Source organism: Daucus carota, chromosome 1 (assembly GCF_001625215.2).
Source record: "Daucus carota subsp. sativus chromosome 1, DH1 v3.0, whole genome shotgun sequence".
Taxonomy (NCBI): Eukaryota; Viridiplantae; Streptophyta; class Magnoliopsida; order Apiales; family Apiaceae; genus Daucus; species Daucus carota.
In genome coordinates, this window is record NC_030381.2 from 31,450,134 (window position 1) to 31,474,538 (window position 24,405).

At 35.1% G+C, this 24,405-nt stretch overlaps 2 protein-coding genes and 1 non-coding gene across 3 annotated transcripts; 2 read left to right on the forward strand and 1 right to left on the reverse strand.

Annotated features, from left to right (window-relative positions):
- The first annotated feature begins 840 nt into the window (after nt 1-840).
- LOC108204694 (seipin-1) lies at nt 841-4,359 on the forward strand. The gene is made up of 3 exons (XM_017374258.2): nt 841-1,309; nt 1,937-2,633; nt 3,990-4,359. The coding sequence occupies exons 1-2, from the start codon at nt 872-874 to the stop codon at nt 2,618-2,620; spliced, it is 1,122 nt and encodes a 373-aa protein (XP_017229747.1). The 5' UTR covers nt 841-871; the 3' UTR covers nt 2,621-2,633; nt 3,990-4,359.
- A 5,253-nt stretch (nt 4,360-9,612) lies between these two features.
- LOC135149965 (small nucleolar RNA R71) lies at nt 9,613-9,719 on the reverse strand. Its single transcript, XR_010288322.1, has one exon. It is a non-coding gene; the product is annotated as a small nucleolar RNA R71 (small nucleolar RNA).
- An 11,783-nt stretch (nt 9,720-21,502) lies between these two features.
- On the forward strand, nt 21,503-23,405 carry LOC108211844 (molybdopterin synthase catalytic subunit). The gene is made up of 2 exons (XM_017383552.2): nt 21,503-21,638; nt 22,595-23,405. The coding sequence occupies exon 2, from the start codon at nt 22,655-22,657 to the stop codon at nt 23,237-23,239; it is 585 nt and encodes a 194-aa protein (XP_017239041.1). The 5' UTR covers nt 21,503-21,638; nt 22,595-22,654; the 3' UTR covers nt 23,240-23,405.
- Nucleotides 23,406-24,405: the final 1,000 nt, after the last annotated feature.

The window sequence follows — 24,405 nt, forward strand, 5'->3', positions numbered from 1 at the left end:
GTTCAAGTTCGAGCTCGTTAACGAGCCGAGTCGAGTCGTTTAACAACCGACTCGGTTCATTTACGGCCCTACTAATTAGTCAAGTTTGTCAAAAAATTAATCAATTTAAACATGTTTTAATTATTAATATAGATTATATGATCATCAAACTTTTAATATTTCAATTTTAATGACATGTCATAAATCATACGCCATCTGTTCCAGCAAATTCTTTGCGTTACTTTTTCGCACTTATTTTGAGGCTCTTATGAAATTTAGTTATATTTTTTTTTTTAATTTTTTTCTGAAATAAAAGTTTGACGTTTAAATTTTTATTCAGAAAAATTAAAAAAAAATTAAAATTATATTTTAAAAGAGTTTGAAAATAGGTGCAAATAGCGAACATAAATTATTTGGCTGGGGTTGGGATGGTAGGAGAAAGTATAAATATAGCTTGTTCATCCCATTTTGTGTTTCCTAAACTTTGAAATAACATTTTGAAACGGGGGGAGTACCTCGCAAACACTGGCTTATGAGGCTCTGAGCTAGCCTTAAAATTACAGTTTTTTCTGTGTGTGCTCATGAACGTAAAATTTCATAAGTTCGATTCATTTTTATTGGCTCTCGTATTTTAATAATGATGGACTCCTTTCATATTCAACCACCACACCAGTCAAAATCTCCTATACATATAAAATTCCGCACTTAGCAGACAAACCCTTAAAATTAATCCTAATTATTCATTTATAAATGTGTAAAGAAATAAGCCAGAAACACAGGGAAGCGCCATGTGTAAACTACGAGAAAGACGTGTCACCTTGTCATCGAACTATACATGCCTATGCACACAAAACCCCCATTTCAAGTTTCAACTCTCTACAAGCTTACATCAATGGCGAAGTCATCTTCATCATCCGTATCCTCAGATTCAGACACCTTCCCCGACCCTCAAAAACCACCCCCTCAAACTTCACTCACCACTCTCCTCTCCTCCCTCGACTCCCTCGCCGGTGGCATTTTACGCAGAGTGGCGGCCGGCTTGCTCGGAGCTGCCTACGTGTGCTTTCTTCTGTTTGTGGTGATGATTGTGGCGGTGGTTCTGGGAGTGGGGATTGTGGGATTGTGGGTGGAAGACCCTGTTTCGGTTAAGGAAAAAGTGCTGTTTGATTACTCTGAGCTCAATCCGAGCGCTACGTTAGCGCTCGGAGATTTCGGGGGTGAGTTGAATAAGATGGTGATGAGGGAAGTGCCGGTGGGGCAGACTTATTATGTGGACTTGCTCCTTGTTTTGCCGGAGTCGGATTATAATTTGCAAGTTGGGATGTTTCAGGTATAACATTAATTAATTTTGTGTTGTTTTGAGCTTAATTTTGATCATTATTGGGGTTTTGTGCATTAATTGTGTGCAGATGTTCTTGACATCCTTTTCTAGAAGCATTATTGGTCACAAAATGTACTGTAATTATTTGGAAATTCAGGAATTACATTATTTGTTCATATGTCAAGATATTACTACCAGTTACTATGGTTTTATCTATTTATCTCAACATTAGGATTTGGGCCTGTAACGTTCTGCAAATTTGAACATGTTGGCAGATGTGTTTGCATCTTATTAATGATATCGTAGAATAGAGCGGAATATAAAAGAGAGATGTAACTGGATCAATTAAATTGTTGTTATGAGTTCTGATTACAACTTGCCTAGCAGGGATTGGTATTGTCAGCTGCCTACTGCTTAAATCACAAGCTGCAGCTTAACCGTTTCTAAGTATAATTTTTAGACTTGTATTAATCTAATTTAGAATAGGACGAGAAGTAATGTTAACACAAGTCCTTGCAAAGCTGCAGGTTGTGCTCGTGAAGTATTGTTATTTGCATCTTAGGTTTTTATTGTTTGAAAATTATTTCATACAGCTTTACATGCTGTCTAATATCCTGTTTCTGTGTTTTGAATCAGTTGGTTGCAGAAGTCGTATCTAGTGATGGACATGTGATAGATAGATCTAGTCATCCATGTATGTTGCGTTTTAGAAGTCTTCCAGTTCGGCTTGTTAGAACTTGCTTATTTAGCGTACCCTTAATATTGGGTATGAGATTCGAAACTCAAAAGATTACTATTCCAATATTAAGGCACAAGGAAGGGTATCCAAGAACAGAAGCTATCAAAATAACAATTATTCCACGTGCGGGAACGCTGTTTCTTCCACAACTGTATGATGCTGAAATAATCATGAACTCAGAGCTTCCCTGGAAAAAAGAACTGATTCGTAGTTGGAAATGGACACTATATGTTTGGACATCGGTTTACATGTACATTATGCTTCTTATAGTTCTCGGTTGTTGGTTTAGGCCACTCATGTTTCCAGTTATAATAGCAAGTTATAGTCGTAAAGAAGAGGATTTCGATACCGCTACCGAAGTGAGAAGGGAACGACCTCTAATAACTCAAGAATCTAGAGAAGTTTCAGAGACACTGAGAAAGTGGAAAGAAATTAGAAACAAGAGGAAAGAAATGCTTTTGCATGGAGTTGCACCTGACACAGAAGGATCATCTGCCTCGAGCATTAGTGTAACTAGAGATGACAGCTCCAGTACTGCTGAAGATGCAGGAGACTCAGAATTTGTGGGTTTCGATGACTGACTGAAATTCACAGGTAATGGTTGTTAATCTTTGTATGCCCTTAATGAGTGAAACTTGTATTATTTTTCTTGATGTTCCTTGCATGGAGGAAGAGGCAGTAGACTGCATATCTGGCAAATATGCTTGTAGTAATCTACCTTTAAGATTTAAGAATCCATTGACAAAACCTATGGATGCTTAAATGTAATACACTGATAACGACATTCCTATTGATTTTGGCAGACTGGAGTGATTTACCTGTATAGAGCATCCAAATTTGTTCTTGTAGACTGCCAAAAGTTTAGATAGAACAGTTTGATGTCATTGTACATGGTACATATTAGGTTAGCTTCAATCAAGTTAAAACTCTTGCATAGAGAAAATATTAATGTAAATTATATGGAAGTGTATATTATATGTAACTGGACTCGAGATAAAAATAAATAAGGAGAACTTCAGCCAGCCTGAGTTCTTCTTCACACGGGTGTATAATTGTATTTAGCTGTTTAGCTACATATCCGTGTGGACCATGTCCATGATTGTTTCATCAGGATTACTAAACATTTCACAAACTACAACTGGTTTTCAGATCTTATATCTCCCTCTTCAAAACCTTATTAGGTATATAATGGTGCATGAGGTTAGGAGTTGTCCTGTTGTTAGAAGTTGTCTCACATCGGTTGTGGGGGCCAGAAAGCTAGAATATAAGCATCCAGATAACTCCACAAGTACGAGGCCTTCTGGAGGTGTCCAAAAACAAAGGATAATGAAGTAACATGCTTTCATTAGATTTCATAACATGCTTTGTTTGGTTTTTATACTTGCATTTGTATATTTCGATAGATGGTTTAATCCGCCAATCCGCCCCGCCTAACTTGCCGTGCTGATAATGGGTTACCGTTTCCGAGCACGGCCAGCCTAGCAGTAGTGCCGCTTCCGTGCCTAGGCGGATTGAGCACGGCCCAGCTCAAACTGCCTGTTTGGCCGGCACTACTCGCGTGGGGTACATGCTAGTTAGTTTTAATGAGATTCTCATACGTAACAATAGTTTGATTTTATTTTTCTGGCCACAGCTTTTAATACTCTGAGCAGTTGAGCTGCTTCTAGCAGAGGGGGTGTTTTCATAGTTCATAAGCTCCCCCGGATGTAGAGTTGCTTTTGCGTTGTATTTATATGTGAACCACGTTAGTAATAGCATCAACATGAAACCACTGTTCTGAGTATCTTTTGGTCATATTTTGAAGTTGGTTCTTGAATATCAGTGGTACTCTTTTCTAAACTGAAGCCCATCAGCCCCCCAAAAAAATCGTGTAATAAATTAAATTTCTATTTTAATCTGTTATTATGTCAAGAGCTATGAATGAAAATTGTTGATTATCTTATATTTCAGGTGACAGGAATCAAGAGACATTAACAACATCATTCTGGAATTTATAACCCTTTTTCCATTGCATGAGAAACGTCTACCAGAAGATGATTCTGGCGGACTCAGTATAGCGATGTTTCAGAATCGTGCCAGTTCTCGTTAAGTTTCTAGTTACTCTGCTTCTCGTTGGTGATGACACATCAATATGTGCTAGGACCATTAGACAATTTTCCCATGTTGCAATGCTATGTAATTGCTGTACCAGTTTATATGTTATTACTTGGACTGTATCCGGAAATCGACATTTACTTATAAGTTGCAAGTAGTTTTTAATTTGGGTTTTGGATGATATTTCATACTCAGTCCCTTCGAACTGATTATAAAATATTTAGCAGGAGAGAATGTTGTGAAGTTTATAATTTTTTACATATTCTCTGTCAATTCTTATTTATGCTATTTTCGAACTACTCCCTCTGTTTTTCATTATTTGACCCTTTGACTTTTGGTACACAAAGTCCTTTGACCGGATAGTTAAAAATATCAATTTTTAAATTTTTTTTATCTGAATAAAACTATATAATCAAAATTTTAATTCACAAAAAAAATCAATCAAAAATAATATTTTTAACTGCCTGATCAAAACACTTAAAAGTGTGTGCCAAAAATCAAAGGGAGCATGATCGAAGATTATACTATTGTAAAGCAAACAAATCTTGTGATATAGTTATACAACCTATACTATTGTAAAGCAAACAAAACTAGTGATATAGTTATACAACCAATCTAAACGCAACTTTGTAAATAAAGAGCAAAAGAAAAATTCATCATAACTAACAAAATCTATATTGTATCTTTAATAAAAATTATTACATCAAAACTAATTTTTTTTATTTTTTTTCCAAGAAAATTATCTAGCAATCGAAATCGCATTTACATCTGCGCTGGGCAGTCCCAGGGATTTCCTCACAATGGCCCCAAACATTGCCTTGGTACTTAAACACCTTGATGCAAGTATTAATGCAGCAGTCTTCGTTGCATTTTTCTATGCTGCACATACCAAGATATCCGGTGCACCTCCATTTATTTACATCTGCGTCCACTTCTCCGCTTGAACCACGTGACACTGCAAACAAATCAAGCAGATATGAAACATAGATGAGTAATTTAGCTAGTGATTTTTCTGGCGTGTGTTGGCAATAATCCTCGTGTTTAAAAGTCAGAGGTTTGAAGAAAAATTAAAATTTTGAGTCATATGAGAAATTTGATTAAGAGAATCATCTAAATTTGGTGTTTGATGGTCAACAGATTGAAATAACGGTTCAAACTCAAAAAGCTATTTTCAAGAGATTTTTCAATTAGATGTTTAGTATATGTTTATTTGTGACGTAAAAAGCTAAATAATCAGTTGTTTATCAAATAATTTCCATACAGAACAACAAATTGTACCGCTACTCAAACCGCTGTCATAATCGGTTAGTTCAATCCGCTGACAACTAACTGTTAATCGGTAATCGTCAAACATGACCAATAACGAACGTCTACCCTCTGACTCCAATATCATCAATCATGATGGCTATTTATATGTACAGAAATCTACACTAATAATAATATGCTACCTAAGTAAAAATAGTTGTTAAAAGATCAAAGATAAACAAAAATTGACTGAACAAAAGTTATAGCAATATTATTGATAATATTTTTCCATAATCAGTTATTTATCAAATAATTTCATACAGAACAACAAATTGTACCGCTACCAAACCGCTATCATAATCGGTTAGTTCAATCCGCTGACAACTAACTGTTCATCGGTAATCGTCAAACATGACCGATATCTTTTAATTTGATGATAGAATTTCATTGACTCGAATATCATCAATCATCATGGCTACTTATATGTACAGAAATATACACCAATAATAATATGCTACCTAAGTAAAAATAGTTGTTAAAAGATCAAAGATAAACAAAAATTGACCGAACAAAAGTTATAACAATAATACTGATAATATCTTTCCATGTTTATTATTCGTAACAAGATCAACACCGGGGAGTCCATTTCATGATCTCTTCGTGCCTACCCGAGAAAATTATCAAAAATCTGATATATTTGCATAAGTTCTTTAAGTATGAATCAGAACACAAATCTTCATAAGGGGATATTTTTGAAATTGTGAGAAGAAAGGCATACCAGAAAACAAAGCCATGAAAAACAGTAGGGTGCATAAGGTTGAGACTACTCGGGCCATCGTTCGTAGTAGATGTAGATGACACTTCTGGGACAGATAAATTTTTATAGCTCAATGGTACAAAAATCAAAGAGAATTAAATAACATTAGTTTTGTATTTATGTTCTATACTTTTATTGCGTGCAATTTATTCAAGTTTGCTAAAATAGCATGTTACATCTGGGGCAATAAATTTCTGCTTTGGTATTATATCATCTTTATTTTGTACTGTTACATTTCCTCAAAATAAATGTCTTTATATTGTTAGTAAAGAGATCACAGAATACAAATACTACTAAGTTTTCTCTGTTATGATGACTTCATCCGTCGTCGGTGGACATCGAACCTTATCCGCTCAATTTATATGATTAAAGTCAACATCTTTATTTTAGTGAAAATAAAAAATTGATAATTTAAAAATTATATTTGAAGTAGAATATAATATAGGGAGTAGAAAAAATGTTATGAATTTTGATAAGAATCATATTTTATTTAGAAAATCTTCTTTTATTTGGTTTAGAACATAAAAAAGAAAAAGATTCGGATTTTAATCACAAAATCTACTTTTGTTTGAATTTTACAAAAACTCCTTTAATTTTATGCAGAACATAAAAAGAAGAGGTAATGTAATATATTTACAATACTTACTCCTATTAGAAGTATATATTTTATTTTATATTTAAATGTTTTTTATAAATACTTTTTATTGTTATCTAATATTACTCATTTATCAGATAATAATATATATAATTGTTCATGTTTATTCAGTCGCACTATATCAAATAATCAAATTATTCTCATTACGATTGTTATATATCAATATATAAATATATGAGTTAAATAACTAATTCATCAACGTAATATATTAAAGTTTTCACTTGAATCACCAACCCAAAAAAAATTTCAGTCTCATAAGATTTTAATTTAAAACTACCAAACAGAACACTCTAAACCACAAATTATCACGACTGTTAATCAATGTTTGACTTTGACAGAGCACCATTAATTCTTTCCAGCTTAGCGCCACATGGACGCTACATGGTTGCCACATTTGTTGTGCCTCACTTCTTACCTGACCCGCCAGAAAAGATTAACCCAGACTCATAAATCAATTACACCAAATCAAATGATTGGGAGTTCGAGTGGAGACTGGAAAGACGATTTTAGGGTTCTAGCGAGCTTGGAGATTGAGTGAAAAAGGAAACTTGCGAGTTCATCATCATCATGTAAATCTCTTGTCTCGAATTGAAGATGATGTCTTCCGTGACGAAGAAGATGATTCATATAGAGACATGGAGCAGAGGTTGAAGATGGAGGGGGAAGGTGAATTTGAAATGTATATATATTCTTTTTCTTCTGATAACATCGTATAATTTTATTTTCGATTATTAACCCATTTAAGAAGGGTTAACTGATGTGTGATATTTATAACACACATTTTTCCCATATTTTAATTACTTTTGCATGAAACTGGATTTTATTTAATATATATTTTCATGTTTTCTTGTAGAAAATAAAGAATTCTCATAATAGAAGGAATGGAGCAAAAAGTGCATTATTTGAAGTGATTTCTAGCAAAATTCGGATTTTGGGATTAATTGTGTTGTGTTCATTGTTTTGATCATAGCCGGAGTTCTGTAAGTCCGTTTTGGACCCGTAAACAGCCGTTGGAAAGCTTGCGAGAAGACCTTTAATTCAAGTAAGGTTTCAGAATTTATTGACATTCCAATCATCCCAGAATATGGCCAGAAGCAGAAAGTCCGAATTTTCTACTTTGAACTCCTATTCTATTTGAGAAACTTATTTGTAGTATTTATTTTATTCAAAATATAGTATAGGTAAAATAGATCAGTTATTATTTTGTTTTCTAATGGGCTTGGGAGTTACATGGGCCAAGAGACACAAAAACATCACAGGAGAGAAGTTACAAAAATTAGACAATAGACACAGGGAGAGAGGTACAGGAAGAAGTTGCACGCAAGAGAGCAAGGAGGAAGGAAGCAATTGGAAGAGACAAATATAGAGTTTTTCTTCTCTTCTTTACCTTTCTTAATTGTAACATGGATTTGATGTCTTTATACTTGTGTTTAGTTCTTAGTAGTGTGATGTTGAACTAATTTCTCTTATAGGCCTTTAATGGATTCTTTTGATTATATATAAGTTGTTTCTTCATTTCTCTATTCTTGTGGTCATATTGATTGCTTATGTTGATTTGTGTGTATTGCTTCTCAAGGATTGATCACCTTTGAGATTGAACTAGTAACTTAAGAGGACTTGGGAGAGAAATCTTAAGTTTGGACTCAATCAACATAGCCTAAGATTAAATTTTTATATTGATTTGTGGTTGGGACAGGAATGTACCTAAGCACCTTGGGTAGTCGATTAAGGTGATGTTTAATGCTATTTATGAGTTTAAATTCTACATAGGGATATGGGGGTTAATTCATAAATAAGAGTTATTTGAGATTCGGAAGGTCCTTATGAATACTTGTTAGCCTTAGATTAGTAATTAGATTAGACCATGAGAATTGATGTATGATGAGATACTTGTTGATATCAAAAGATGAAGTTTTAGGCCTATCTTGTTAATCTTGTCATTGAAGTTGTGTTAGTTAGTTCTCTAGTGTTAATTATTTTAACTTTTTAAGCCAATGTGTACTTTAACTTGAATTAGGAGAACAATGGTGTATGGTACTTAACAACTTATTTTTAGTCTCTGTGGGAACGAATAAATATACTACTTGTAACGATACGTGCACTTGCGTATAAGTTGTAAAATCGTTAACAAGTTTTTGGCGCCGCTGCCGGGGACTAATTTTAAGTATTTATTTGTTAATATCATTACATTGTTAAGTATTTTAAGATCAAGTTATTTATTGTTCTTTTGTTGAAATTTTGTAGGAGTTCTACAGTGTATGCGTAGACTGCGCTCATCTTCACTTATTCCACTTGATTTGGAGATTGAGAAAACTGCAAAAGCAAACAGAAGAAAAGCTAAGGAATCTAGGAATCGATCATCCACGATGGGTGATGATGCAAATGTTCCTCCCAGGCGTTTGCGGGTGAAGGATTATATTATGCCTTCTTTCGATGGCATTCATTCTAGTATTGCAAGACCAGCTATTGCAGCAAATAATTTTCATGTTGATTCAGCAACAATGCAAGCTATTAGAGACAACAAATTTAATGGCCTTTCTGCTGAAGATCCTAATGCTCATTTGAGGAATTTTCTTGAGATTGTTGATAATTTCAAGGTCAATGGTGTTCCCGAGGAGACTATTAGATTGAGATTGTTTAGTCGCTCACTTGATGGAAGGGCTAGAGAATGGCTGGATTCTTTGCCAAATAATTCTATTACTACTTGGAATCAGCTTGTTGAGAAATTCTTAAACAAGTACTTTCCTCCTGCAAAGACCGAGCGCCTGATTAAGGAAATTCAGAATTTTCAACAGTTTGATATGGAGTCTTTGTATGAAGCTTATGAAAGATTCAAGGACCTTTTGCGAAAGTGCCCACATCATGGGTTATCTGATCAACAGAAGATCCGTACTTTCTATAATGGGTTGACAATACAAAGTGCTACTCAAGTTGATGGTGCAGCAAGAGGTTCATTGACAAACCAATATCCTGAGGATGCTTTTGAGATATTGGAGGATATTACTTCAAATAATTGTAGAGCCTATGATCGTTCAAGTTCAAAGAAGGTAGCAGGTGTACATGAAGTTGATCCATTGACATCTTTTTCAGCACAAGTGGTGTCTCAATTTGAAGCTTTGAACAAAAAGCTTGAGTCTTTATCAGTGGATAGACAGCAGCCAGTTCAGTCGGCTCATCAAGTTCAGAATATTCATGTCTTTTGTGATATGTGTGGGGAAGGCCATCCGACTCAGCAATGTCCATTGATCTATCACGATGTGGCACAGTCTAGTTCCGTGAACTATGTGGGAAATTCAAGCAATCAGCAAAACAACCCGTTCTCTAATACCTACAATCCAGGTTGGAGAAATCATCCCAATTTTTCATGGAATAACAATGTTAGGCCAAATATGCCTTTCAAGCAGAACGTACCACCTGGTTTTCAACAGAATCCAAGGCTACAAGAGATGGAAAAGAAGCCTAATACTGAAGATCTTTTACTTCAATATATGCAGAAAACTGATGCTTTAATTCAGAGTCAAAGTGCATCCATGAGAGCTTTGGAGATGCAAGTGGGTCAACTGGCTAGTGCTATCAACAACCGACCTTCGGGTTCTTTGCCTAGCAACACGGAGCCAAATCCCAAAAATGACAAAAGAGAGCATTGTAAGGCAATTACTTTGAGGAGTGGAAAAGAAATTGAAGGAAACACAAAGAAAGTTGATGATGGTGGAGATCCTGAAAAAGTTTTGAATGAAGAACCTAGTGTACTCTCAAATCCTAAGGCTGATGCATCAACACCAAAGAAGCACGTATATCCTCCACCTCCATTTCCTCAACGTTTGCAGAAGCAGAAGCAAGATAAGCAATTTCAAAAATTTATGGATGTCTTCAAGAAATTATCAATCAACATTCCTTTTGCTGAAGCATTGGAGCAAATGCCAAGTTATGTCAAGTTCATGAAAGATATTCTGTCACGGAAAAGGAGATTGGAAGAATTTGAAACTGTGGCCTTAACTGAGGAGTGCAGTGCTATTTTGCAGAAAAAGCTACCACCAAAACTCAAAGATCCTGGAAGCTTTACTATTCCATGCACTATTGGAAATCAATATTTTGGAAAAGCTTTGTGTGATTTGGGGGCAAGTGTGAATTTGATGCCTTTGTCAATTTTTGTGAAGTTGGGTGTTGGTGAAGTAAAGCCTACATCAGTGCGGTTACAGTTGGCAGATAGATCTTTGGCATATCCAAGGGGTGTAGTTGAAGATGTCCTTGTCAAAGTTGATAAATTCATTTTTCCCGCGGATTTCATTGTTCTTGATATGGAAGAAGATGCTGACATTCCCTTACTTCTTGGTAGGCCATTTTTAGCTACAGGGAGAACTCTCATTGATGTTCAGAAGGGGGAGTTGACTATGCGAGTACAGGATGAACAGGTAACATTTAATGTTTTCTCAGCAATGAAATTTTCTAATGATGAGGAGAGTTGTTTTTCTGTGAGTACTTTCACAGGTGGAGATGATTTACCCTTAATGTTGGAGCAACATTCCACCGATCCTTTAGAATTGTCTTTACGAGAAGCGGGTGATGAAAGCAATGAAGAAATTGCTGAATGTGTGAAGGAACTAAATGCATTGCCTACATATCGAAGGCCTTTTCAGCAATTTGAGTCTTTTGAGATGCCGGTAAAGTCTAAAGCTTCTAAACCTTCCATTGAAGAACCTCCTGAATTGGAGCTCAAGCAACTACCAACACATCTCAAATATGCATTTCTTGGAGAGAATTCAACTTTGCCGGTGATTATATCTTCTACCTTGTCTGATGAACACGAAGGAAAATTACTTCGGGTCTTGAAGGAATACAAAAGAGCCATTGTATGGAAAATTGCTGATATTAGAGGTATAAGCCCTTCATTTTGTATGCATAAAATTTCAATGGAGGATGATCACAAGCCTAGCATTGAGCATCAAAGGAGGCTGAACCCTGTTATGAAGGAGGTAGTAAAAAAGGAGATCATCAAGTGGCTAGATGCAGGAATTATATACCCTATTTCTGATAGTTCTTGGGTGAGTCCTATACAATGTGTGCCAAAAAAGGGTGGAATCACCGTTGTGACTAATGAAAAGAATGAACTTATTCCAACAAGAACAGTCACAGGATGGAGGGTGTGTATGGACTACAGAAAGTTGAACAAAGCAACAAGAAAAGATTGGTCAAAGAAGTTAGATGACAGTCTTTGGGCTTATAGAACCGCTTACAAAACGCCACTTGGACTATCTCCTTATCAGTTGGTTTATGGAAAATCTTGTCACTTGCCAGTGGAATTGGAACACAAAGCTTTTTGGGCAATTAAGAAGCTTAATTTTGATTTCATTGCAGCTGGAGAGAGGCGTCTCTTAGAATTGAATGAGCTTGAGGAATTCCGATTGAAAGCTTTGATAAGTGGATTTTATATCCACTTGGAAGCTTTCGTTTTGACTTAAAACGATGAAATGGCCTCAAGATTTTGGTGTTTTTGATATGTTTTTAGTGTTGTGTTATGTAGGTTTCTTGGAAGGAGGACGAAGAGGAGAATCATAGCTTTCATTGAAAAAAAACGGCGAAGCAATCGGATGCCCGAGGAGAGAGTTATAGGCAAAGAAGCATTCTGCCACTGTGAGGCCCCGGCCTGAGATGTGAGGCCCCGGCCTGAGCTGTGAGGCCCCGGCCTGAGCGCTGAGCGGAATTTCAGCCCGTTTTGACCGGTTTTGATCCGTTTGAAGGCCCGTTCGTTGGGGAAGTACAAGAAAGACTTGGGGAACCAAAAACATAACCTAGAATCATTCCAAGGAGCACGAGACGGCTACGGAGAAGATCGAGATCGAATTTCATACTTTTTACTTTTGTAATTCTTCGAAGTAGGCGTAACTTTGGATGCTCGTTTTGGATTTGTTTCTTAACTCTTATTCTCGTACTTTGAGTTTGTTTTTCTTATTCCGTACCATGTTTACATTCGAACCCATGATGATGAGAAGTTCGATTATGAACTAATCATTATCGTGGGATTCTAGCGGATTTATATATGGATTTCAGTAGTTGATTTGCCTTAATTAATTGTGTGATGAATGTTTGATTTCTTCGTATTGGTTGTGCTTATTCTTCTTAGATGCGTAGCTAACATCTAAGTTGTGGGTTAATCTTTATTGAAGCGACAGTGGATATATTGATTTAGAACTTGCCATGCGAACATAGGATTATGTATTCGATATACATGATTAGTGATGTGATTTTACCCATCTTGCATCCCCCTATGTAATCTTGATAGATAACTTGTTCTTCAACCGTTATGTTTTCAAACTCTATAGACATATAGGGTCTAAGCATAATTGGTGCCTGTTTACCTTCTATCTTAATTGTGGATGTGTAGCAGTATGGTACACGTATAACTAAAGTTAGCGTGTATCAGTTTCGTGTTATCTGATTAGTTATCAACCATCACATATCGATAAGGCATAACTCTGAATGAAATATATAATGAAGTTAGAATCCCATGTTTTATTCTCCTTAGTAATTCGATTTTAATTCTCTTAGTTATAATTCGACTTAATTAGTGAATTTAGTTAAAACCAACCAAATTGCTAATTGTCCGAGCACTGAATAATAGCCATACATTGGTGCATAAGTACATATTTCTGAATACACCAGTCTCTGTGGGAACGAACTGAATTTGATTCTATACTACTTGTGACCACGTACGCTTGCGTGATTTTGTGCGAACAAGCTTTTGAAAGCTCCAGAATTTACAAAGAAAAGATGAAGAAATGGCATGACCAGAAAATTGTACCCAAGGTAATTGAGGCAGGTCAAATGGTGCTATTATTTAATTCAAGGCTAAAAATCTTTCCGGGCAAGCTCAAATCACGTTGGTCAGGGCCTTTTAGAGTAATTCATGTTGAATCACATGGTGCTGTTGAAGTTGAAGATATAAGTACCGGGAGAACTTTCAAGGTCAATGGGCAAAGATTAAAGCCTTACTTGGGTGGGGACATTGATAGAAATGCCTCATCCATCACTCTTGGAGAGGTATGAAGGCCAAGAATAGTCAAGCCATGACTCTAAATAAGGCGTTGCATGGGAGGCAACCCATGAGTTTGTATATTATCAGGTAAAAAAAGAGTAGTTATTTTCTTTAATTTGTAGATTGTTTTTTTTTTCCCCCTCCCATTTGGTGCAGTAATCTGTTTGTTGAGTGTTTCAGGGATGTAGAGGAATTTATTATGCATTAAAAAAAAAATATTGCATCCTTGGAATGATTTTTCAGCATGTGCTTGAAGGCAAAAGTAAGTTCATACATGTATACCTTATACTTGGTGTGATTGTGTGAAGCAGCATGTTCATGGAGACATGGAGTTAAAGAGTTTTGTCATGCTCAAAGTGGGGAACAACTCTGGTGAATTTTAGCACGTTGACATTCGAGTGCTAAACTTGCACGTTCATGCCGCTCTAATTTTTTTCCCCAGGCCTCTGTTAGATTTCTACATGTTGGCATGCGAGTGCTGGTCGCAGCATGATCATGCAGCTCCTCCTACTTGCTCCCTGATGATTTGGGGCATTTTAGCATGCTCGTGTTGATATGAGCATGTTCATGCTACTCTCCTATGTTCCCTCGGGTGAAATTTGGCATAATAGCATGCTTGTGCCAATCACAGCATGTTCATGCAGTGGGTTCACTCTTTAGCCCCTGATGTTTTTGCAAACATATGCATGCGAGTGCCAACCATGGCACGGTCGTGCAGCAAGCTTATTGCTCTCTGGTAGATTTTTGCAGGTTAGCACTCTCGTGCGGAGTAGTGCACGCTCGTGCAACCAAACTTATCATGTCCCAGGCTATCATTATGGCATGATCATGCCCACGATCATGTTGCACACCACGTTTGAGAAAACTACACCTCCCTGTATCCTTTTATAATGCTGCTTTTGTATATTAATTTTCTAACCACTAGCATTATCAATTATTTATAGGGATCTTTTTAAAAATACCCATCTGTAAAATTAGTTTTTTAAAAATACTACCATCTTTTTCATTGTTTTTAAAAATACCTTTTCATAAAAAAAAATTTCAAAAATACGATTTGCAACTTTTGCAACCTCATTTGCAACCTTGGGCGGCGCAGCCGTAAAAGTTGCAAATGAGGTTGCAAAAGTTGCAAATAAAAATGGAAAGTTGCAACTGTTGCAACTGCAATTGCAACTAGTTCAACTGAAAACTGTAAGTTGCAAATGAGGTTGCAAAAGTTGCAAATGAGGTTGCAACTGCAGTTGCAACTTTTGCAACTGCAGTTGCAACTTCATTTGCAACCTCAGTTGCAACTAAATGCAACTGAAAACTATATATAGTTGCAAATGAGGTTGCAAAAGTTGCAAATGAGGTTGCAACTGCAGTTGCAACTTTTGCAACCTCAGTTGCAACTAAATGCAACTGAAAACTGTAAGTAACAACAGATGTATGGTGTGCCCCTGGCGGGGCCATTAGATTACAATAGAATCAACTGAATGCAACCATATGCAACTGAATACAACCATATGCAACCATATATGCAATTACAAATCCTGATTTCAAGTTCCAGTTTTCAAATGTCATTTTCGACCTCATTTTCGGAATCGATATATATATATATATATATATATATATATATATATATATATATATATATATATATATATATATATATATATATATATATCGATTCCGAAAATGAGGTCGAAAATAATTCTGGAAGGTAGTATTTTTGAAAACAATAAAAGAAAAGGTTATTTATATAAATAATTTAGATAAACCCTTTGTAAATATTATTATTATTTATTATTTATTTTTGTTTTTATTTTTATTTTTGTTTTTGTTTTTGTGCTTTTGTTTTTGTTTTTGTTTTTTGTTTTGTTGTGTTGTTGTTCTGTTTTGTTTGTGTAATATTACTATTATCTTGTTTAAATAATATATTCTATATATTATGCTATATATGATATAAAAAATCTTTTTCCTTTGTTTTCTTTCTTTATATATGTATGAGTAATTTATATATTATCTTCTTTAGGTCTTAGTATATATATATATATATAAAAATTGTATTATATATGTTTCATATTTATAATAATATTGTTTACTTTTTTTTTATTCTTTATTCTTGTTATAATATGTGTGTGTATATATTATTATTATTATTATTATTATATTATTATTATTATTATTATTATTATTATTATTATTATTATTATTATTATTATACTTGTATATTTGTTGTAGGTGTTTTGTACAAGTGTCCTACTAATACTTCTAACCCTAGCAGCATGTACAGAGGAGTCTAACCAGGCGCACGCAACAAAAACAGAGCATACCCAATCTCTGCACATTCACCGGTGTGTCAATTAACTAGTTCCATACATTGTTTCGTGAGAGATTTCTGGCTACCCGAGACAACATGAGAACAAACGGCGTTGGAATGAAAAGAAAAGCACAGCCTGCACAGTTTACCGACAAGAATCGTGGCTCCAGTTCTAAGCAAAAATCAGGGAAGACTCCTGTTGCTGGTTTGATGGACAAGAATCAGCTGTTATCGACATCGTCGGTACGTTCTAACAAGGACAAACTCTTACATCTCAAAAATTTAACAGCTGATCAAAGAATCAAATATGATGTTTTAGCAGCCCGGGGCATACTTCCAAACCGATATGCAGATAAACAGGCACTTGCAAGTATTGGTCTCTTAGATGATGTTACCAAATTGTTGGAGGGGATAGGATGGGTGCAGTTGCTTGATTTTAATGCTCTATCTTATGCAGAGCTTGTGTATGAGTTCTTGAGCACATTTGAATTTAAAGAGCCTGGTCCAGTTTCAATGGCAAGTATGTTTCACTTTCAGTTAATGGGAAAACCATATGTGCTGAGCGATACAACTCTAAGAAAAATTTTTGGTTGGTACAATGGTTACCAAAGAGACCCTCCTGAGTTTGATGAAAAAGAATTTTGGCAAACACTAACGACAAAGAATTCTGCAGCATATTCAGGGCGAACTTCTAAGGCTTCCACAATGGTAGACCCTGCATACAGATACATCTATAAATTGTTCGCATATACACTATTTGGTCGTGGGAGCATTGGTCCGGTATCAAAACCTGAATTGACTATATTGTATTGCGTTCACAAAAAATCCAAAGTGGATTTCGCAATTCTGTTTGGTAAACGAATGAACGAGGTGATAGCTCAGAAAGATGGTCCAATAGTGGTTGGTGGTTTTGTAAGCATGATTGCTTCACATCTCAAAATTTCTGACCAGTCGCTTTCTTCTCTTACTATGCAGCCAGCCAAGATTCTTGATTTCTCAACATTGGTTACTATGCGCTTCATACGTTTATCAGGGGACCGATATGAGATTATACCTCCGGAAAGTAGAAACACTTCTTTAGAGCCGGTAGTAGAGCCACGAGTTAGTGAGCCAGTAGTGGAGAATAACTCTGTTGCTTCGTTGGTTAATCGAGTAGCGGTGCTCGAAGACGTTGTTAATGATTTAAAAGCAGATATCGGAGTTGTTCGCACGGATATTTCAAATCTACACGAGAGCATGTCTAGACAATTGACAGAGGTCTTGCACTGCGTCAGGCATCAGAGTCCGCCTCATATGCCTTGACACCTAGGGGAGTTCTCTTTCTTTTCTTTGTAGTTAAATATTTTATTTTGTTTTTTTTTGTTTTTTTTTTTAGTTATTAGTTCTCTTTTAGGAGAAGTAGTTAGTTATTTTGTTCCTTCAGAGTCATTGAGGGCAATGTCTCACTCAAGTGTGGGGAGGTACTCTCAATAAAAAAAAAAAAATTGAAAATTTTGAAAAATTAAAAATAACTCTAGTCTTATAAAATAGTTGGATGATCATATCATGTTAAGATAGATACTCATGCATTGCATATATTAGTTCATATAGTAGTATTTTATGTTAGTTCATTGCATAACATAGCATGATCCCATAATGTAATATCCCAAGTTAGTAGCCTATGATGATACTATGTGTAGCATGTTTTTATTATACTCTTGCTATGATCACATATTAGCAATGTTACGTGCATAGTGTCACTAGTGCAGAGCTTATTTATTGACACAAACTATCATGCTCTTGAATATCGAATTGAGACTTAGGTACACTTATTCTTGAGGGGTAGCCACTTGTTGATGATTAGAATTTTGTCTATTCCCTTTTGAGCTTAGTACATAAATGCTTAAGTTTGAGATGACTTTGGGGTGTAAACGTGTTCGAAAAAGAAAAAAATAAGAGATTAATAAAGCATCAAATACTCCTTTGAGATCAACGGGTGACACACATGAGAGGGACGACCCATGTACTTGTGCTGGTAATAAGTGCAATTGTACTTGAAAGACATTTTCTTGGTGACTTTTCATTACCCTTGATTACTGGAGAATTATTTGGCTTAAAAAAAAAGAGAAAATGAGCTTGTGAAGTCTTTTGGTGGTCGTAACTCACTTACCCTGAGGAGCGTCCTGACCTTAGACCGAGCATGTGAAAAAAAATAGTAGTATTATAGCAATAAAAAGAACACATAGAAACTCCTAGTCATCTTGAATGATAGCTAGTTCTAAGTAGCAAAGTGTTTAGGATCTATTCTAGTACTCAACTTAGGAGCTATTAACTCACATGATTTGTCATGTTGAAGTTCGTATATCTTTGTTCTTAATTCAAAAAAGAGCATGTTGTTAAGAAAAGCACACACGCACACTCTGTATTTTTGTTCACTAAGTGGTGATATTGTGGTGTGAGCTTGATGTATCGAAACTTGTTGCACATGCTGAGGGTTATCACTGATTTGGGAGACACTATTACTATTGGGATCCATTGCATTTTAATTGTTAGTTGCATTCATGTAGTTGCAGTTCTTGTGTTCTTATGGTCATCTATATTATTATTATATGAGCTAGATGGATTTTGTGGGTACATTCACTATAGGCCCTCACGAGACAAAACTCGTCCCACTAGGGCTGCCTAGGGGTTTAAAGGCTTGTTGCATATGCTCAATGCAATCGTGTCGCCTCCGAAAGTGGTGTTAATAAGTTTAGAAGTAATTTTTATTTGCATTCTTTCTTTGCCCGAGGACGTGCAAAAGTTTAAGTGTGGGGATGTTTGATGTGTGATATTTATAACACACATTTTTCCCATATTTTAATTACTTTTGCATGAAACTGGATTTTATTTAATATATAATTTCATGTTTTCTTGTAGAAAATAAAGAATTCTCATAATAGAAGGAATGGAGCAAAAAGTGCATTATTTGAAGTGATTTCTAGCAAAATTCGGATTTTGGGATTAATTGTGTTGTGTTCATTGTTTTGATCATAGCCGGAGTTCTGTAAGTCCGTTTTGGACCCGTAAACAGCCGTTGGAAAGCTTGCGAGAAGACCTTTAATTCAAGTAAGGTTTCAGAATTTATTGACATTCCAATCAGCCCAGAATATGGCCAGAAGCAGAAAGTCCGAATTTTCTACTTTGAACTCCTATTCTATTTGAGAAACTTATTTGTAGTATTTATTTTATTCAAAATATAGTATAGGTAAAATAGATCAGTTATTGTTTTGTTTTCTAATGGGCTATTTATTTAATGCTATTTATGAGTTTAAATTCTACATAGGGATATGGGGGTTAATTCATAAATAAGAGTCATTTGAGATTCGGAAGGTCCTTATGAATACTTGTTAGCCTTAGATTAGTAATTAGATTAGACCATGAGAATTGATGTATGATGAGATACTTGTTGATATCAAAAGATGAAGTTTTAGGCCTATCTTATTAATCTTGTCATTGAAGTTGTGTTAGTTAGTTCTCTAGTGTTAATTATTTTAACTTTTTAAGCCAATGTGTACTTTAACTTGAATTAGGAGAACAATGGTGTATGGTACTTAACAACTTATTTTTAGTCTCTGTGGGAACGAATAAATATACTACTTGTAACGATACGTGCACTTGCGTATAAGTTGTAAAATCGTTAACATTAACCCATCCAAGTTCCGTTAAATTTTAATGCGGAACTGACGACAGAAACCCATTTGAAACTTTCAAATTGTTCAAGTGTTTAACTGAAAATTTTTTGGGTTGGTGATTTAAGTGAAAACTTTAGTATATTACAGTGATGAATTGGCTATTCAACCTATAAATATATTATGTGATATTATAGTTACTCCCTCCGTCCCGCCAGGAAGCTTACGTACATTGTTTGCACGCATTTTGAGAATCTCGTAAAATATAGTTCTATAACGTATTTTTGATTTTTTTTTCAATAAAAGTTTAAATTTCGAATTTTTTAAAACTTCAAATTTTATAGAAATTCAAAAAAGCTCCTCACCTTTATTAGGGTTTGTCCATTTTCAAGTAAATCGAGGGGCTTCCGATGGTTTCCTCCGGTGGAAACCCCAACCCTTCGTTAGCTTTTACTCTCATTAATTTCCTCTCAATAAAATCCAATCGTTTGGGTGTTTGTGTGTCTCTCCTCTTGGAGTGTGTGTTTTGTCTCTCATTTTGGACTGTTTTGTTATGTTTTTGTTTAATTATTACTAGGTTTATTTAGTGTTGGATCTATTGAGAACGAGTTTATTGATATTTTTGGTGATCTGCAAACCGTATCAAATCTGGGAAGGTGATAACCACCTGGTTGTATCGACAGTTGAGGGTTTATCTCGGCTGTATTATATTCAAGTTAATAAAATCTCCTTGCATTTGTCAAAAAAAGTTATTTTTTTATATATGAAACAACAAAGGAACGTGGTTATCACTTATCCGGACTAACATGACTATCCTCAGAGCATCTCCAACCATGAAAAATCTTTAACTAAGATGTGAGTTAGCATATCAAAAATAAAAAAAAATATAATCAGCCTCTCGAAAAACTCACATTCCAACCATACATATTTGTTATCTGTAATTTTAGTCAACCGCATCTCCAACGGCGTTGGCTATAATCATTGGCTAAATTGAACCTGTAAGACATTATGTAAAATTTGCTGAACCTGTAAGACATTGTACTTTAATGGTATTGGCTATATTGGTTGGCTATAATTTAAAAATAGAATGTTATTAATATTTTATTTTGTTAAAATAAAATATATCAGTTCAATATGGTAATAAATGATGCGCAATCATCTTACAGATTTCTTACAAACCTTTAGAGGTTCGACAAATATAGTCATCCATAGGAGGTTGGCTAAAATTATAGACAACATATTCATGTGGTTGGAGTGTGATTTTTCAAGAGGTTAAGCTAAATTTTTTTATATTTAGAATGTCAAACTCACTTTTTAGCTAAGGGGTTTGTATGGTTGGAGATGCTCAAAATTTGTCTAACATCCGCATATCTGTAAGAAATGTGTAGGAAGATTGCATATCATTTATTACCATATGAAACTGATATATTCCATTTTAACAATCTAAAATATTAATAAATAACATACTATTTAATTTTTAAATTATATTCGATCAATATAGTCAATACCATTAAAGAATAATATCTTACCGGTTAAACAAATTTTACATAATGTATTGTAAGTCTAATTTAGCCGATGATTATATCGCTCCTGTACTTTTCTAAACGGAATCTTGAATTTTAATTTAATGGATTGCTATATTTATATATCTGTTATTAATATATTATTCGATCAATTTTTTCATTCTGGACTGGTTCTTGACCATCAAGTGCAAATAAGTGCAATTGCCGTCCCCGAGCTTGCCGGGTGAATCAGCATCGCGAACTGTGATTCTTAAGATATATACATACGAAGCTCTATCAGGTAATCATTTCAGTGTTAATTTTTATTTATTTCTTTGTTTAAAACTTCTAACTTTAGATTTACTTGATAAAATTCAAGAAAAATAATTAGTGTTTCTAATTGTTGATTTTCCTGGCAGCCCTTTAATTTTTGTGAGTTATCTGTTTCTGACGCTTCTGGGTTTTTGATTTCTTTTAACTGATTAGTTTAGCCGGGTCTTAAGTTGTTCACCTAAAATTTACTGTTTAATTCCATTGCTTTGTGCTTTTCTAATTTTATTCTTGAGTTTGAAATGTTGAATTGATTGAGGTATGAATCTGTTGAGCTAAGCTTCATTAGTAAGATTACTTGTTTGTGTTTTGTGGACTGAACATCGTGTTTGATGCGACGGTTAAGTGTTTATTTGCTATCAGCTGGGTCACGGGTTTCGACTTAAATAATTGTAAGGCACTGATATATGGGGACCTTCTCCCGACCCAGGTGTTGCCTCAGTTTTGTGCACTCGTTTGTGGATTGTCAATGATTTGTGTAATATACGCTCACTGGCTTGGCCGCGTTAGCTTGAAACATTTCCTACTCATGTAAAAATTATATGTTACTCCCGTCTAACTTTTTTAAGCATCAAACGAAAATAAAATGGCAAATTTGAGTTCTTACAGTAACTTCACTTTCAAAATATGATTACGATTATGGTAAATTTGATTCCACTTCTGAATGTGCTCTTCTCATAAATCCTCTTGATTGTGCAAGTGATTTTGCTGCAGGATATGTATTATTAATCGAATAACTGAAGTATATAGCAGGTTCTTGTCATTTTCCCATGTGTTAAAGAATCTGTTGTTTGGAGTTAAAGCCTAAATGTATATGTTAAATGTTATGTCTAGTGTTGACTTCAGCCGATGCATTGCCTCCCTCCCATCCCCAAGAGTCAAATTGTTTTTGTGATAGCTATTAAAATTTCCTTATCCTTATTTCAGCCTGTCCATCTGGGCTTATCTTGTTAAAGAGCAGTTTCAAACTTCACAAGGGACGTTAACATGGAGAACAAGGAGAAAAATCTAATCGAAATCGTTGAGGAAGATCATCCTATTGACATGAGCAAATACATAAAATATGTTCAATCTCCTTCTTGTGGTGCTATAGCAACTTTCTCTGGCACAACACGAGATACATTTCAAGGTAAAGAAGTACTAGAACTACGTTATGAAGCATATGTACCAATGGCAATACGCTGTCTTGAATCCATCTGTTCATCTGCTCGATCATCATGGAGTTTGAACTCCATCGCAGTGGCTCACCGGTTAGGCTCAGTTCCAGTTGGGGAAACGAGTGTCTTTGTTGCAATATCATCTGTTCACCGGTCTGATGCACTGGATGCTTGTAAATTCATAATCGATGAGATTAAGGCATCGGTTCCTATATGGAAGAAGGAGGTTTATACAAATGGAGAAGTTTGGAAAGAGAATTCGGAGTTTCTAGACAGACGAGTGGAACTTGCAGAGAAAGGTACTTTGCAGATTTCAGGAGACCTCAGCAAACTTGAGGGGAATGCTCATAACAGAAAAGGTTGCTGTGGGGTAAAGGTAAGGGTCGATGATGGAAATATAACATCTCACTGTTGAAGATTATTGCAGCGATATTGATCTAACTTTTCGAGGTCAAAGGTTACTGAGTAAGTAACCAAGGGGGCAGTTGTAAGGCACATATTCAATTTGCCTGCTAAATTTCCATTGTCTTTTTTATGAATTTACAGTATCCTGAATAAAGATATAATCACTTTCAGTTTTCGATACTTAGAATGGTGTTTTGTTCGAAGAGCATATTATGTTGAGAAATTATTCATGTTGAGAAAATGGCTTTGATTCTTCGAAATCTCAAAAATAGGGAGAATTAAAGTCAGATTTTATCATGATTCCGTGAGTCAAATAGCTTTTAGTAACTGTATTGAAGCCAAAACGAGCTTTACCCTCCTATGTTACCATTTTTCAATTTTGGGTAATTTCAAGTTTCTGACTTTTACGAAATTTTCAAACTAAGTTGATTGATGATCGAGTCAAATTTGCAATGAGTGGCTTACTAAATGGTGATTAGTTCGAAGAGCATATCATGTTGAGAAAATAATCGTCTTGCGTCTAGTCATGTACAAGCTCTTGCATCTTTTTGTGAATTTTCTCTAGTCATGTACAAGCTTCTATCGTCGCAATATCAGCGTAATGACTACATGTTTACCTCTAGTATATGTGTAATGTCTGCTTTTCAGTTTCACATTATTACTTTTCTCCCTTCATTTGCCGTATCTATGAAACTGCAGAACATGCTTGCTCCTGTTTTTTGATCGTATCAGCACGGACCCTGGAAGTATGATATACAGAATTTTGCTTCATAAGCAATGTCAATTTTTCTTATTCGCGCTTGTTCTTCCCAGAGTTTGCAGACAAATATAAATTTTTACCCTGAATAAGTATAATTTGAAACGAAATCGCATAGCCAATGTCTAATTCCCCACTAGAAGGTTTCTATATGTAGAATTCTACAAACGGCAATGTTGAATGTAGAAGCTAAGCAGAATTATGAGAGATCCAAACTATTCAAACAATCAAGAAGAGTAAAACACAGAACAATAAAATCATGTAGGCTACATCCATCATGTTCTCATATTCAAACTCAGTCCGATGATCAGGAAGATATATCCACAGACTCCAAACACTAAGCTGGCCATCAACTAATAACCGATTTTGTTGAACAATAGACGACGAGCATGTTGTGACTTGTAAATACAGAACTTAAT

What these genes read in the sequence shown, in the direction of transcription:
- LOC108204694 (XM_017374258.2), top strand. Translation starts at nt 872, where the DNA reads ATGGCGAAGTCATCTTCATCATCCGTATCCTCAGATTCAGACACCTTC. An exon ending in TGCAAGTTGGGATGTTTCAG is followed by an intron (nt 1,310 to 1,936) that starts GTATAACATTAA and finishes GTTTTGAATCAG; the next exon opens with TTGGTTGCAGAAGTCGTATC.
- LOC108211844 (XM_017383552.2), top strand. Translation starts at nt 22,655, where the DNA reads ATGGAGAACAAGGAGAAAAATCTAATCGAAATCGTTGAGGAAGATCAT.